The 14,972-nt window shown below is 43.7% G+C and overlaps 1 protein-coding gene across 1 annotated transcript in view; it reads right to left on the bottom strand.

Moving 5' to 3' along the window:
• LOC126162368 (serine protease snake-like) overlaps positions 1 to 14,972 on the bottom strand; it is a 207,123-nt gene that overhangs the window by 22,983 nt on the left and 169,168 nt on the right. The window contains exon 5 of the mRNA XM_049918825.1: positions 5,721 to 5,893. Coding sequence (XP_049774782.1) covers positions 5,721 to 5,893 — 173 coding nt within the window. The remainder of the gene's footprint in view (positions 1 to 5,720; positions 5,894 to 14,972) is intronic.

Below are 14,972 nucleotides of genomic sequence, written 5' to 3'. Positions count from 1 at the left end.
CCTTTGTTTCTTAGCTACAATACTATACATTATCTGGATTGTGGCTATAGTGTTGTTCATCCGAGTTGTCAGTTTCTACTGGGGGATCCTGTTCATCATCATTTTCAGCTTGAGGAACCTGCCTAATCCATCCTTCGCTTGAGAGTGTAATATCTTTTTATATTCGATGAATTATTCTGATACAATTCTACCCTTGAATGACGTTTACTAATTTTCTATCTTCATACTCGCAGAATCCATGCGCAAAATAGTTTCATACAATAGATATGCCATGAGCGCATAATTATTCTTTGTCGTACTCTCTCTGGTGGTTGTTAGAAAAAAGCTTCCGGGATTATCTTCGTACCGATTAGCCTGAGCTTTGTTTTGAAGAACGATTAAAAGGGAAATATATATATATATATATACATACATATATATATATATATATATATATATATATATATATATATATATTGCTATTTCATACAAAAGGTGTGCATTTGACATTTGAGAATTAATGATATTCATCGATATATTGCGTAGTTGTTAATCAGAAGGGAACTTCCGTAAGACTGAATACGAACCTGCATTTAATAATCCAAGAGCTCCATTACTTCTTCGGAAGGTTAAACTTCATCAAAGCCAAATATCCGCTGGATCTGAGGTTTCCCGACTTATTATACAACGCTTGCAAAATACGAGGCATTTTATTTGTACAGATTAGCAGACTGCCGCAAAGCACGAGCCTGCAGAGAAGAAGAATCATCGCCTGATTTCATTCTAACAAGTAAAATTTCTGAATCATTTTGAGTGACTGAGCTATGACTGTGTTTCCTATCATGAATGATTGATTGGTCGAACGAATTGAGAACTACGTAGATAGGAGGAAAAATTACAAGAGCAGGCAATGTAATGTTTCTTTTAAGAAAGGTTTGCTTGTTTTCTTTGGTTTCGGTCTCACATCTGTTGTTTATAGATCAAATGTCAGTAGTAGCCTGTTTATCATGTCCAGAAGTCCAGACGAAAGTTCTTACTGCGGACCTCGGCTGCTTCTTCTGATAAACAGCCCAGGGGTGAGAGGGCACGTTCAGTGACAATTGGACCATGCCCAGAAATCTTGTGCACCGTGGGAAACGTAGGATGCCATGGATTAAATCAACATTCAGTCTTGCTGTTTCAGCAGTATAAGCAGAAAATTTTGTCTATGTCTGTCGTATGGCTAATGGAAATAGCTTCTTGAATAGCCCTGAATCGATAGATGAGTTGCAGATCTGCATCTGTTGTTTCTGATGATGTTTCAGAGTCTGCAACAAATCGTCTATTGGTATTTCCAATTTCCATCGTTGCTGTTTCCATACGCTTTCTTGGGGACATTTATAATTAATCCCAATCGATTTATAAACATTTCTTATGTGACTTGTTCCTGTCTTGAAGAACTTTCTTTTTCTCTTTTGAACGGATTTTACACTTCTTGATGTCTATTTTATAGAAAAAATGCAATGAAAATTCAAAAAATGTGATTCGGGCATGAAATATAGACATTTTGAACTGAAGAGCTTCTGTATTTGGTTTTTGACAAGTCATTGACGTCTATTGAGGCAACTTTTGCAAGTGTAGCATCTAATTATCGAAGGAGCCTCTGTTACTGCAATGCAGACCTTTGCATCTACCACAGGCATCAGCAATGTGTGTTTTATGGAATTTATGTCCTTGGATTTTTTTTTCCTTGTAAGCAACAATTTGTCTGTTGATATAACCAATTTCTTCGTTAGTAATATGAGCTATTTCATAAATAAATATAATTCTTACTGGTCTGCAATAGTGAGGAGATAATGATGTAGGAATTTTCCAAACAATTGGGTCTCTATTAGTGCGACTACAAGTTGGTGAGTCAGTGAAAATGAATGAAATATGTTCGCATTAGAATCATGATTGTTTACAAATTTTTGTTTAAATAGAATTTTCTGTGTACCATTACAACCCAATTTATAGTTAAGTTCGAATGCATTTAACCCATCATTTGGATGGTCATTCAAAACCAAAAAGAATACCACAACTTTAAAAATGTGTATTTAATGAAAGAAACATAATATAACCTTCTGTTATACATCATTACAAAGAGTATTTAAAAAGGTTTTTTTTCACTCGAAAACAAGTTCAGAGATGTTCAATATGGCCCCCTCCAGACACTCGAGCAATATCAACCCGATACTCCAACTCGTTCCACACTCTCTGTAGCATATCAGGCGTATCAGTTTGGATAGCTGCTGTTATTTCTCGTTTCAAATCATCAATGGTGGCTGGGAGAGGTGGCCGAAACACCATATTCTTAACATACCCCCATAAGAAAAAATCGAAGGGGGTAAGATCAGGGCTTCTTGGAGGCCAGTGATGAAGTGCTCTGTCACTGGCTGCCTGGCGGCCGATCCATCGCCTCGGGTAGTTGACGTTCGGGTTTCATAACCACCCTTTTTCGTAGGACTCTCCATACAGTTGATTGTGGAATTTGCAGCTCTCTGCTAGCTCTGCGAGTCGATTTTCCTGGGCTGCGAACAAATGCTTGCTGGATGCGTGCTACAATTTCATCACTCGTTCTCGGCCGTCCAGAACTTTTCCCTTTGCACAAACACCCATTCTCTGTAAACTGTTTATACCAACGTTTAATACACCACCTATCAGGAGGTTTAACACCATAATTCGTTCGAAATGCACGCTGAACAACTGTCGTCGATTCACTTCTGCCGTACTCAATAACACAAAAAGCTTTCTGTTGAGCGGTCGCCATCTTAGCATCTACTGACGCTGACGCCTAGTCAACAGCGCCTCAAGCAAACAAATGTAGAACTAAATGAAACTTTATACCTCCCTTAATTCGCCGACAGATAGTGCTTAGCTCTGCCTTTTGTCGTTGCAGAGTTTTAAATTCCTAAAGTTGTGGTATTCTTTTTGAATCACCCTGTATAACAACCGCTCACATGTGACACATCTGGCAGTCACGTGATATGATTCACTCATAAGATAGCACTGTTTTTTAGCCTCTTGAAAGACGTTGTAACAGGGACGGGCCTGCTTATTAGCTACGCGGATTATTTCGTTTTGTTCCCTTGTCAGCACGATTCCACAAAGAATGACTACGTTTGGATACGTGAAAGTCGCTTTTCTGCTTGTGAGTCTCTACGAGTTCGATCTAATGCTTGTCTGAATTTAGCTCCTCGTGTAGGAGATGAAGTAGTATATTTAACCACGTTGGAACCGTCAACATTTACAGATCCTCGGAGCTTCATTTGGCTGGCATATGTTAATTCTATGGCACCAAAATTGTTTCTCAATAGCTGTGTCTTGAGCCTTTTGCTGCGTTCGCTTCACTCTGCTAACGACTGTGGCGGCCTACCAACTCGAGTAAAAATCATGGAATTTTAATGGTACTTTGCAGCCAATCATTGTTATATTTAAGAAGGTTCTTCCAACTTTGTGTGAAGCAAGCTATCTTTTCTTTAATTGTGACTTTATGTGAGACAATTTATGTTTAAAAGATTTCTTTTTTTCATAAGGGACGGTAGGATCACCTACTACATACACTACTGGCCATTAAAATTGCTACACCACGAAGATGACGTGCTACAGACGCGAAATTTAACCGCCAGGAAGAAGATGCTGTGATATGCGAATGATTAGCTTTGCAGAGCATTCACACAAGGTTGGCGCCGGTGGCGACACCTACAACGTGCTGAAATGAGGAAAGATTCCAACCGATTTCTCATACAAAAACAGCAGTTGACCGGCGTTGCCTGGTGAAAGGTTGTTGTGATCGTATCGCGACATTGCTGCTCGCGTTGGTAGAGATCCAATGACTGTTAGCAGAATATGGAATCGGTGGGTTCAGGAGGGTAATACGGAACGCCGTGCTGGATCCCAACGACCTCGTATCACTAGCAGTCGACATGACAGGCATCTTATCCGCATAGCTGTAACGGATCATGCAGCCATGTCTCGATCCCTGAGTCAACAGATGGGGACGTTTGCAAGATAATAACCATCTCCACGAACAGTTCGACGACGTTTGCAGCAGCGTATACTATCAGCTCGGAGACCATGGCTGCGTTTACCCTTGACATTGCATCACAGACGGGAGCGCTGCGATGGTGTACTCAACGACGAACCTGGATGCACGAATGGCAAAACGTCATTTTTCGGATGAATCCAGGTTCTGTTTACAGCATCATGATGGTCGCATCCGTGTTTGGCGACATCGCGGTGAACGCACATTGGAAGCGTGTATTCGTCATCGCCATACTGGCTTATCACCCGGCGTGATGGTATGGGGTGCCATTGGTTACACGTCTCAGTCACCTCTTGTTCGCACTGACGGCACTTTGAACTGTGGACGTTACATTTCAGATGTGTTACGACCCGTGGCTCTACCCTTCATTCGATCCAAGCGAAACCCTACATTTCAGCAGGATAATGCTCGACCGCAAGTTGCAGGTCCTGTACGGGCCTTTCTGGATACAGAAAATGTTTTACTGCTGCCCTGGCCAGCACACTCTCCAGATCTCTCACCAATTGAAAACGTCTGGTCAATGGTGGCCGAGCAACTGGCTTGTCACAATACGCCAGTCACTACTCTTGATGAACTGTGGTGTTGTGTTGAAACTGCATGGGCAGCTGTAGCTGTACACGCCATCCAAGCTCTGTTTGACTCAATGCCCAGGCGTATCAAGGCCGTTATTGTAGCCAGAAGTGGTTGTTCTGGGTACTGATTTCTCAGGATCTATGCACCCAAACTGGGTGAAAATGTAATCACATGTCAGTTCTAGTACAATATATGTGTCCAATGAACACAGGTTTATCATCTGCATTTCTTCTTGGTGTAGCAGTTTTAATTGCCAGTAGTGTAATTTTCTATGAAGTCCAATGTTTTTCCAAACTCTTTTTCTGAACATCACTTCAGAAGGTCATAGAGGCCTTTCCTTGTCATCATTTTAGCTGCCTAAGGACCTAGGATAAAAGAATGCTTTCAGAATTCATTTAGGAGATGACATTTTATTATAGCTGACAATTCCTAGATCAAAACACTCGTACAAAAGTAAACTGAGGTATTCAGCAGGTACTTTTCTAAATTTCCAGTAGAGGAACGATTTTTCGATCCCACTGTGTTAACAAATATGCATAGAAACACCATGAAGTATAAGAAAAATAATGAGTACCAACAGAAGTAGTGAATAATGTTAATGAGAACAATTAATTTCGTGATGCCTGGGTGTTGGGTGATGTCCTTAGGTTAGTTAGGTTTAAATAGTTCTAAGTTCTAGGGGGCTGATGACCATAGCTGTTAAGTCCCATAGTGCTCAGAGCCATTTGAACCATTTGAACAATTAATTCCAAATAACGGTACATACCCGAATCTTCGAAATCCATATTGCTTTCTACCTTACTTCAAGTAAAAACACACTTTAAAGCAGCCACAAACCAGGTGATTTCAGGCCAATACAGAAGCTTCAGATGGACTAGCTCTGCTGCATATCAATGCACAATATGCAAACATCACACTGCCTCAGCAATGCCCCATCTCTCAGACTATTGTAGGAAGTTATGCATTCCGGGAGTTACTCGGATTTGAAGAGTGGACTTTTGGCCAGCTTTTAAGGCAAAATACCCCTGTGTGGGGAGGAAGAATTGTGAGATGCACTTAGGGGCACGTGCGCCGCGTTCGCCCCAGAGCTGCTAGGTGGACGCACCTGGCAGGTGTCCTTGCCGCCCTTCAAGTCTCCGGCGCACAGCATGGAGTCCCCGCGGATGCCGTCCCTCAGCTTGCGGCTGCCCCTGTCGGCGCTGAAGGCGGCCTCGCAGTCGGCGTGCGAGATGAACGGCAGCCGCACCTTCAGCAGGTCTTTACTCGTCGTCTTGCTGGCTGCAGGAAACACCAAGGAAATGATTAGTGCTCAAAGCATGACTTTGAAAGTCTTACTTTCTTTTGCTGTACAGCGTACTAACATCTGAAGTAGGTTCCACTTCCGGAAATCTTGGTCGTTCGTTCTAAGTAATTTTTTGTTTTAATTGTTATTATTTACTGCTTTTTATCAAATACAGCTTCTTATCCTGATAGCTACAATGGCTATGCAACCTTCATACACCTCCTGAGAAAAGAACGTGAAGTACCTGGAAACATGGTCGGACGTCAAAGTAACTTTGTACAATCCATTAAATTTCGGGCATGCAGCCGCGCAGATAAAATTACCTTCAGTGACATTTCGGCCGCGTATCGTCCGGATGGCACATTAGGACATATCGGAAACCAACGCACACAAATCTGTATCTCCATGCCAGTAGCTGCCATCACCCTTCACAGACCATAGGTATTCTTAAGACCTTAGTGCATCGGGCGCACTGTGTATCCGATAAAGACAATTTGCAAGAAGAGCTCACATACCTCAAGAGCATTTTTAAATCGAACGGATTTTCTCCGCAACAAATTCGTACAGCATTCGATGCAAAACCTAAAAATCAGGTATGTGGTGGGGAAGAAGATAGCAATTCCTTCAGATCTAGTGCGTTTTTGCCCTATGTGGGTGCTCTTTCCTCGAAGATAGGCCGTATTCTTGAGAAACACTGTATAAAGGTGATCTTCCGGCCCCCCACGAAGATAGCAGCTTTACTCGGCTCTGTGAAGGACGATTACAGCTTCGTAAAGCTGGTGTGTACCAGATTCCTTGCGGAAATTGTGAGAAGTCGTACATAGGTCAAACAACACGCACCGTTCATGAGAGGTGTGTGGAGCATTGAAGATACACACGCTTATTACAGCCAGACAAGTCAGCTGTGGCCGAACATTGTATTGATATAGGTCATTCCATGAATTACAGTGATGTGAAGATTTTAACATCCACCTCTTCTTTTTGGGAATCTGTCTTCAGGGAAGCTATAGAAATTAGATTAGCTGACAATTTTATAAATAGAGATAATGGCTCTGAGCACTATGGGACTCAACTACTGAGGTCATTAGTCCCCCCCCCCCCCCCTAGAGATAATGGTTTTCATTAGGACAGAGCATGGAATCCGGCTCTTGGAGTAATTAAACTGCAGAGAAGTCGTCATCGTGTAACCGCCGCCGATCATATATATCGAATGTCTGTACGCCTTCGCCACAAGCGGCGCATGTGTAAGCGTATGTCTATGCCGCCGACAAGCATCTGTGACCCGCATGCACAGTACCGCCACGGTGGAGCATATAAGGCCGCTCTTGGCATCTTGTCGTCAGTCTTGTGACTCAGTCTGAAGATGGCCGGACGATACGCGGCCGAAATATCAGTGGAGGAAATTTTATTTGCGCAGCTGCATGCCCGCAATCTAATGGATTATTCATTATGCCGCGAGAAGTTGAAAATGCACAACTTTGTACAAGTCCACACTACGGACGTCTATGTAAATGACTAGAATTGTAATGTTCTGTGTCAGCGTGAACGGTCAGCAGAGTGCATTCACGTTTAGTCTTCCTACCAGGCCAGGTAGGTAAACTGGGTCAGATGTTGACGATCACTGTGAAGGACATGAAGATGCCACGTGTTCGTGTGAGACAGCTTTATCAGCACCTGACGGGCGTTTGAGAGGGGTCTCACAGATGCCCCATCGATTTGTGTGGCATTCATATGGGAAAGTGGACCAACGTTGAACGGCATGGGAACGTGTGTGCACGCGTATTCGGCGTCAAGGCTCCACTCGACCACGTCTGACCACCACAGTTGTGGATCGCCGTATTGTACATCAAGCACATTGTAACTCCTTCACATCTGCGAGTACCATCCGAGAAAAAGCAACGGTGCTCCGGCAATATTCTGTGTCTTCCCGCAGCATGGTCAGAGACCAGCAGGAGCCAGACAAGGGAATACCACCGCACGCGTAGGCTGCAGTTAGCACCAGAACACAATTGGCTGCGTCTGTAGCAGTGCCGTCACTGGGAAGCACTGACTGCTGGTGAATGACGTGGCATTTCGTTCAGCAGTCAACCGCGGGGTACTGTACTATGCCGGACGACTATCGTCGGCAAGTTTGGCGGAGACATGGGGAGAGATCCAGGAAATCCGGTGCTTGGAGATGTATGGTTGGTAGTGACTGAGGGAACCCTGATGGCACAATGGTACATCACGGACATGCTGCGTCCTCTTCTGTTACCTCTCATGCGACAGTATCGTGTTGCCATTTTTCAACATGACAATGCTCGCCTATACATGGCACGTCTTTCCATAAACGGTATGCATGATGTTCAGTTGCTGCTGTGGCAAGCAAGATTCCCAGATCTATCACCGATAGACACGAGTGGGATCATCTCGGACGTCAACTCCGATCCAGTGACGATACCAAGGATGTCAAGGAGCAGTTGGAACAGTGATGGCTCATCTTGCCTTTGCAGAGCATACGATGGCTTTATGACACGATTTCCAACCGAATAGCCGGCCGGGGTGGCCGAGCGGTTCTAGGCGCTACAGTCTGGAACCGCGCGGCCGCTACGATCGCAGGTTCGAATCCTGCCTCGGGCATGGATGTGTGTGTGCTGTCCTTAGGTTAGTTAGGTTTAAGTAGTTCTAAGTTCTAGGGGACTGATGACCTCACAAGTTAAGTCCCATAGTGCTCAGAGCCATTTGACCCATTTTTGAACCAACCGAATATGTGAATGCATCTAGACCAAATGCACGTGCAACTTTCTACTGATACGTGGGCTCATACTGCCAAGCACTTTGTAAGTTTGACTCGATTTTATAATCACTGCAACAACACCACGTACGCTCGCAACCTGTCATGTTTCAGTCAGTTTCTTCCTCCCCTTTTGGGTGATTCACTTTTTTCTTCAGACAGTTTATTTGAGTATAAAAATATACTTGCCATAATTATTACTACCTGCTCCCCACAGGTCCTACAGAAGCAAAATAAAGAAAATGAATTACGCTTTCTACCACTACGAAGCTAAGCACGCCGAAAAAACTTACATCTAAGAGCCATCACGCTGATACATTATAACACTAAGGGTAGTCCTGATAATGACCTCAATTCAGCTAAATTGACCACAACATTTTTCAGGTTTGCCATTGATGATTGGGTACCGTAGAGCTATCAAATTGGGGAATTCTGACTGCTGCGTTTCACTCATTGTTCCACAAATAGGTCCGAACATTTTCTTTGGGATTCAGATCGAAAGATTTAGTAGGTCAATCGTGATGCACGAGGCTGCTTGAGTGCTCCTCAAAACACGAACGTTTGCTCGAAGCTAGTGTCATCTTGGACGATGGGGATGTCCACAGCTCAACCACGCCTCTATTTTTTTAACTAATACATCGAGGACAGATAGCTGGTCCAGAATTTCAGGTTTAATTGAGAATTTTATGCTTGGCAAATATAACATGTTTATTTTTCTGTTCCAGGTGTCCACAGAAAAACGTGTCGTCCTTGTGTCAATAATATCTCTACTTCAAGATGCTCCTTGTATAGGTTCGCCACAGCAGTGATGAAGGGCTACCGATCACTATGACGTGGTTACACGTCGGCGAACGGTGGATGAGTCTTACATTCTATTGCTAAGATTCTGTCGATGCAGGCTCGTAAGCTTTCTACGAGTCAGTTGTCGTAGAACAAGAGACGAAAGTAGGTTCAGTGTGACTAGGGACCGACTCTGAACGTGTGGTAATTGACAACAGTTACTGACCTATCTTTTAGAATTTGGCTCAGAAAATAAAGCAGATGGTTGGGCCAGTAAGTCACTTACGATGCACTCCGATGAATAAGCTTAACAGGTAACAGAAAATATAAAAAATCAGTTACCCAAACAAAATTTTTCGTTTTATTTTATTTTTTGTTTCTTACATGTGATCCATGTCTCAAAGCACTTTCATCCCACCCGCCGCATTAATCAAACTCTCTATTCTGCAAGTAAAGGCATCTGCACGCGAGCGATTTCACTTAGTCACAAAACTGTTCTGCTGGCAGTTTGAAACGCGTCTGCCATTCACCTCGACTCCTTTAATTGGTACATTAACATACGAGCTATCCTGTCTCATCCAAACAGACATATACATAAATATACTTATATAGCTCATTGCTCTAGCAGGTAGCAATACGTGTGGGATGTCTCACACGAGGCTCTTTGGTTTGTGGCGGGCCGCGAGAATTCACCTGGAACTCAGCATGGTGTGAGTTGAGTCATCGTTACTCTTATGTCGTGTCTTTTTTCTGCTCTGTTGTCGCTTGGCGTTACACTACATGCTGCCGGCCGTTGGTGGCCGAGCGGTTCTAGGCGCTCCAGTCTGGAACCGCGCGACCGCTACGGTCGCAGGTTCGAATCCTACCTCGGGCAGGGATGTATGTGATGTCCTTAAGTTAGTTAGGTTTAAGTAGTTCTAAGTTCTAGGGGACTGATGACCTCAGATGTTAAGTCCCATAGTGCTCAGAGCCATTTGAACCATTTGAACACTACATGTTGCTGCAAATCTGTTGACTAGATCGTTAAATACTACTGACCTAAGCAACGCGTTGCAAATATAATCGGCTGCATTCATGGTCTACTTATTCTCCAAAAGTAGTGGTTGTTAGCAAATACAGCGTCCAGGTGTCTGTCTTCCGGTGGATTATTTTGTTTGTCCCACAAGCACACGTTCATGTTAGCTTATAGTCGGCAACAGGCCATACTACGATTCCACGCGCTGTTTAATTTTCTGCCCCCGCAATTATCTCGTTGGGAAGAGTAGCCTAAATTGCATTATCTTCGAAATTTTATTTATTATGTCCTAAACAGTAAGTCAAAAAACATTTAAACAATTTCATTCTCAACTACAAGGTGTTGTACTTGGCATCTGATTTAAAGAATAGAAATCCTGAGAAAATAAACACAGTCCCTTTCACTTTCTAAACATTTGCAAGTGGCACAAATTAGGGAACTGGTTTTCTAATTTGTCCTAGTGAGTGCATAAATTGTACACCCCTTATACACTTTGTCCCTGAACTTGAATATATGTACTAGCCCAAGTTTAAAGAAATACTGCATATTTTAGTTTTTATATCACTATTTGCAGCCATTGCCATGTAACTTTTTCACTTCTTTCGCCACCCCCAACACAGTTTCCATAAATTTATTGTATCTGGCAATTTTTCTTTCATTTGATCATCTTCGCACAATTCGCAACAACATTCTACTATTTAAAGACTCTTTTTGGTGCCTTACCCGCAGAGTTTTCAAAACACTTCCTTTTCACAGATAAATATGTTTTTATAGATTGCTTCCTACTTTGCTTCTGTTAACTTATTTGCATAGGCTGGTCGTCAGCTTAAAGGCTCTTTCTACATCTACATCTACATGGATACTCTGCAAATCACATTTAAGTGCCTGACAGAGGGTTCATAACCACCCTCACAATTCTCTATTATTCCAATCTCGTATGGCGCGCGGAAAGAATGAACACCTATATCTTTCCGTACGAACTCTGATTTCCCTTATTTTATCGTGGTGATCGTTCCGCCCTATGGAGGTCGGTGTCAACAAAATATTTTCGCATTCGGAGGAGAAAGTTGATGATTGGAATTTCGTGAGAACATTCCGTCGCAACGAAAAACGCCTTTCTTTTAATGATTTCCAGCCGAAATCCTGTATCATTTCTGTGGCACTGTTTCCCATATTTTGCGATAATACAAAACGTGCTGCCTTTCTTTGAACTTCTTCGATGCACTCCGTCAGTCCTACCTGGTAAGGATCTCACACCGCGCAGCAGTATCCTAAAAGAGGACGGATAAGCAGTCTCCTTAGTAGGTCTGTTAAGTGTCCTGCCAATAAAACTCAGCCTTTGGTTAGCCTTCCCCACAACATTTTCTATGTGTTCTTTCCAATTCAAGTTGTTCGTAATTGTAATACCTAGGTATTTAGTTGAATTTACGGCTTTTAGATTAGACTGATTTATCGTGTAACCGAAGTTTAACGAGTTCCTTTTAGCACTCATGTGGATGACCTCACACTTTTCGTTATTTAGGGTCAACTTTTCGCACCATTCAGATATGTTTTCTAAATCGTTTTGCAGTTTGTTTTGATCTTCTGATGACTTTATTAGTCGATAAACGACAGTGTCATCTGCAAACAACCGAAGACGGCTGCTCAGATTGTCTCCCATATCGTTTATACAGATAAGGAACAGCAAAGGGCCTATAACACTAACTTGGGGAACGCCTGAAATCACTTCTGTTTTACTCGATGACTTTCCGTCTATTACTACGAACTGTGACCTCTCTGGCAGTAAATCGCAAATCCAGTCACAACTGAGACGATATTCCATAATCACGCAATTTTACTATGAGCCGCTTGTGTGGTACAGTGTCAAAAGCCTTCCGGAAATCCAGGAATACGGAATCGATCTGAATTCCCTTATCAATAGCACTCAGCACTTCATGTGAATAAAGAGCTAGTTGTGTTCCACAGGAATGATGTTTTCTAAACCCATGTTGACTTGGTCTTTGGTTAGGCCTTAAAATTTTGATTGGACTTTCAAACTAACTTTACCTCAGATTTGGTGATATCCCTTGGATAGGCAACTTTAGCCAACTTTTTTGCTTTCCATGAATTTTCTGCATTGAAATTATGGGGCAGTCATTTTCTTTATGCAATGTCGAAAGCAAGTGTATTAGGTCCGACATGCATAAGCGAAACATCATCTCTTTCAATAGAAGAATATGCTCTTTCGATTTATTTTCAGCTTCGTTGGAAATTACTTTCTCCGTTTTATACCCCAGTTTGCATTTTTTTTCTTTTTCACGTACCTCTTAATTGTTGGCTTAGGTACATTATATGCATGCATACTTATTTAACCCCTGATGCCATTTAGATATACTGTTACAGCCTAATGGCATTCATCTGTACCCCACTTTCCATAACGCCTTTCTGTTGCGATACTGAATTGCAAATTAATTGTTTGATTAATGACTTTGGGTAAAGCAAAAAAAAAAAAAAAAAAAAAAAAATGTTCAAATGTGTGTGAAATCTTATGGGACTTAACTGCTAAGGTCATCAGTCCCTAAGTTTACACACTACTTAAGCTAAATTATCCTAAGGACAAACACACACATCCGTTCCCGAGGGAGGACTCGAACCTCCGCCAGGGACCAGCCGCACAGTCCATGACTGCAGCGCCTGAGACCGCTCGGCTAATACCGCGCAGCTCGGGTAAAGAACGCATTAGAAAATTCACGACATCCTTTCTAAACCCTGTGTTGCACTGCTAATTGTAAACGCATTTTTAAGGCTCACTTTATGAGCAAGTTTTTAAATTCTACCTGTACAATATCGGACACTTACAGGGTTACGTTATAGATCACGTCGTCCTTTCTATGTATAGGTTTCTTACAAATGAATCACAACTATAACAGATTCACGACTAACTGAAAAATAAGGTATTTTTTTCATGTATATTCTTGAATACAACGCGTTAATGTTCCGCATTATTTCTGAAAGGTTAATAAGTTGTATTCAAGTTTCTTATATGTTTATGTTTCTCCAAGAACCGACGGAGCATTGCATAGATATCATGATAATTTTCCCTTAAATGATACATTACATTGCCATTTACCTTATAACAGTAAGCCCCTTCGGCACGTCGCCGGCCGGAGTGGCCGAGCTGTTCTAGGCGCTACAGTCTGGAACCGCGCGACTGCTACGGTAACAGGATCGAATCCCGCCTCGGGCATGGACGTGTGTGATGTCCTTTGGTTAGTTAGGTTTAAGTAGTTCATAGTTCTAGGGGACTGATGACATCAGAAGTTAAGTCCCATAGTGCTCAGAGCCATTTGAACCATTTTTGAACCTTCGGCATGTGTGCAAAATACACTCCTGGAAACTGAAATAAGAACACCGTGAATTCATTGTTCCAGGAAGGGGAAACTTTATTGACACATTCCTGGGGTCAGATACATCACATGATCACACTGAGAGAACCACAGGCACATAGACACAGGCAACAGAGCATGCACAATGTCGGCACTAGTACAGTGTATATCCACCTTTCGCAGCAATGCAGGCTGCTGTTCTCCCATGGAGACGATCGTAGAGATGCTGGATGTAGTCCTGTGGAACGGCTTGCCATGCCATTTCCACCTGGCGCCTCAGTTGGACCAGCGTTCGTGCTGGACGTGCAGACCGCGTGAGACGACGCTTCATCCAGTCCCAAACATGCTCAGTGGGGGACAGATCCGGAGATCTTGCTGGCCAGGGTAGTTGACTTACACCTTCTAGAGCACGTTGGGTGGCACGGGATACATGCGGACGTGCATTGTCCTGATGGAACAGCAAGTTCCCTTGCCGGTCTAGGAATGGTAGAACGATGGGTTCGATGACGGTTTGGATGTACCGTGCACTATTCAGTGTCCCCTCGACGATCACCAGTGGTGTACGGCCAGTGTAGGAGATCGCTCCCCACACCATGATGCCGGGTGTTGGCCCTGTGTGCCTCGGTCGTATGCAGTCCTGATTGTGGCGCTCACCTGCACGGCGCCAAACACGCATACGACCATCATTGGCACCAAGGCAGAAGCGACTCTCATCGCTGAAGACGACACGTCTCCATTCGTCCCTCCATTCACGCCTGTCGCGACACCACTGGAGGCGGGTGCACGATGTTGGGGCGTGAGCGGAAGACGGCCTAACGGTGTGCGGGACCGTAGCCCAGCTTCATGGAGACGGTTGCGAATGGTCGTCGCCGATACCCCAGGAGCAACAGTGTCCCTAATTTGCTGGGAAGTGGCGGTGCGGTCCCCTACGGCACTGCGTAGGATCCTACGGTCTTGGCGTGCATCCGTGCGTCGCTGCGGTCCGGTCCCAGGTCGACGGGCACGTGCACCTTCCGCCGACCACTGGCGACAACATCGATGTACTGTGGAGACCTCACGCCCCACGTGTTGAGCAATTCGGCGGTGCGTCCACCCGGCCTCCCGCATGCCCACTATACGCCCTCGCCCAAAGTCCGTCAACT

The sequence above is a fragment of the Schistocerca cancellata genome, chromosome 1 (assembly GCF_023864275.1).
Source record: "Schistocerca cancellata isolate TAMUIC-IGC-003103 chromosome 1, iqSchCanc2.1, whole genome shotgun sequence".
In the NCBI taxonomy this organism is placed as follows: Eukaryota; Metazoa; Arthropoda; class Insecta; order Orthoptera; family Acrididae; genus Schistocerca; species Schistocerca cancellata.
The sequence above is the reverse complement of the archived record's forward strand: the minus strand, read 5'-3'. Positions and strand labels throughout refer to the sequence as shown.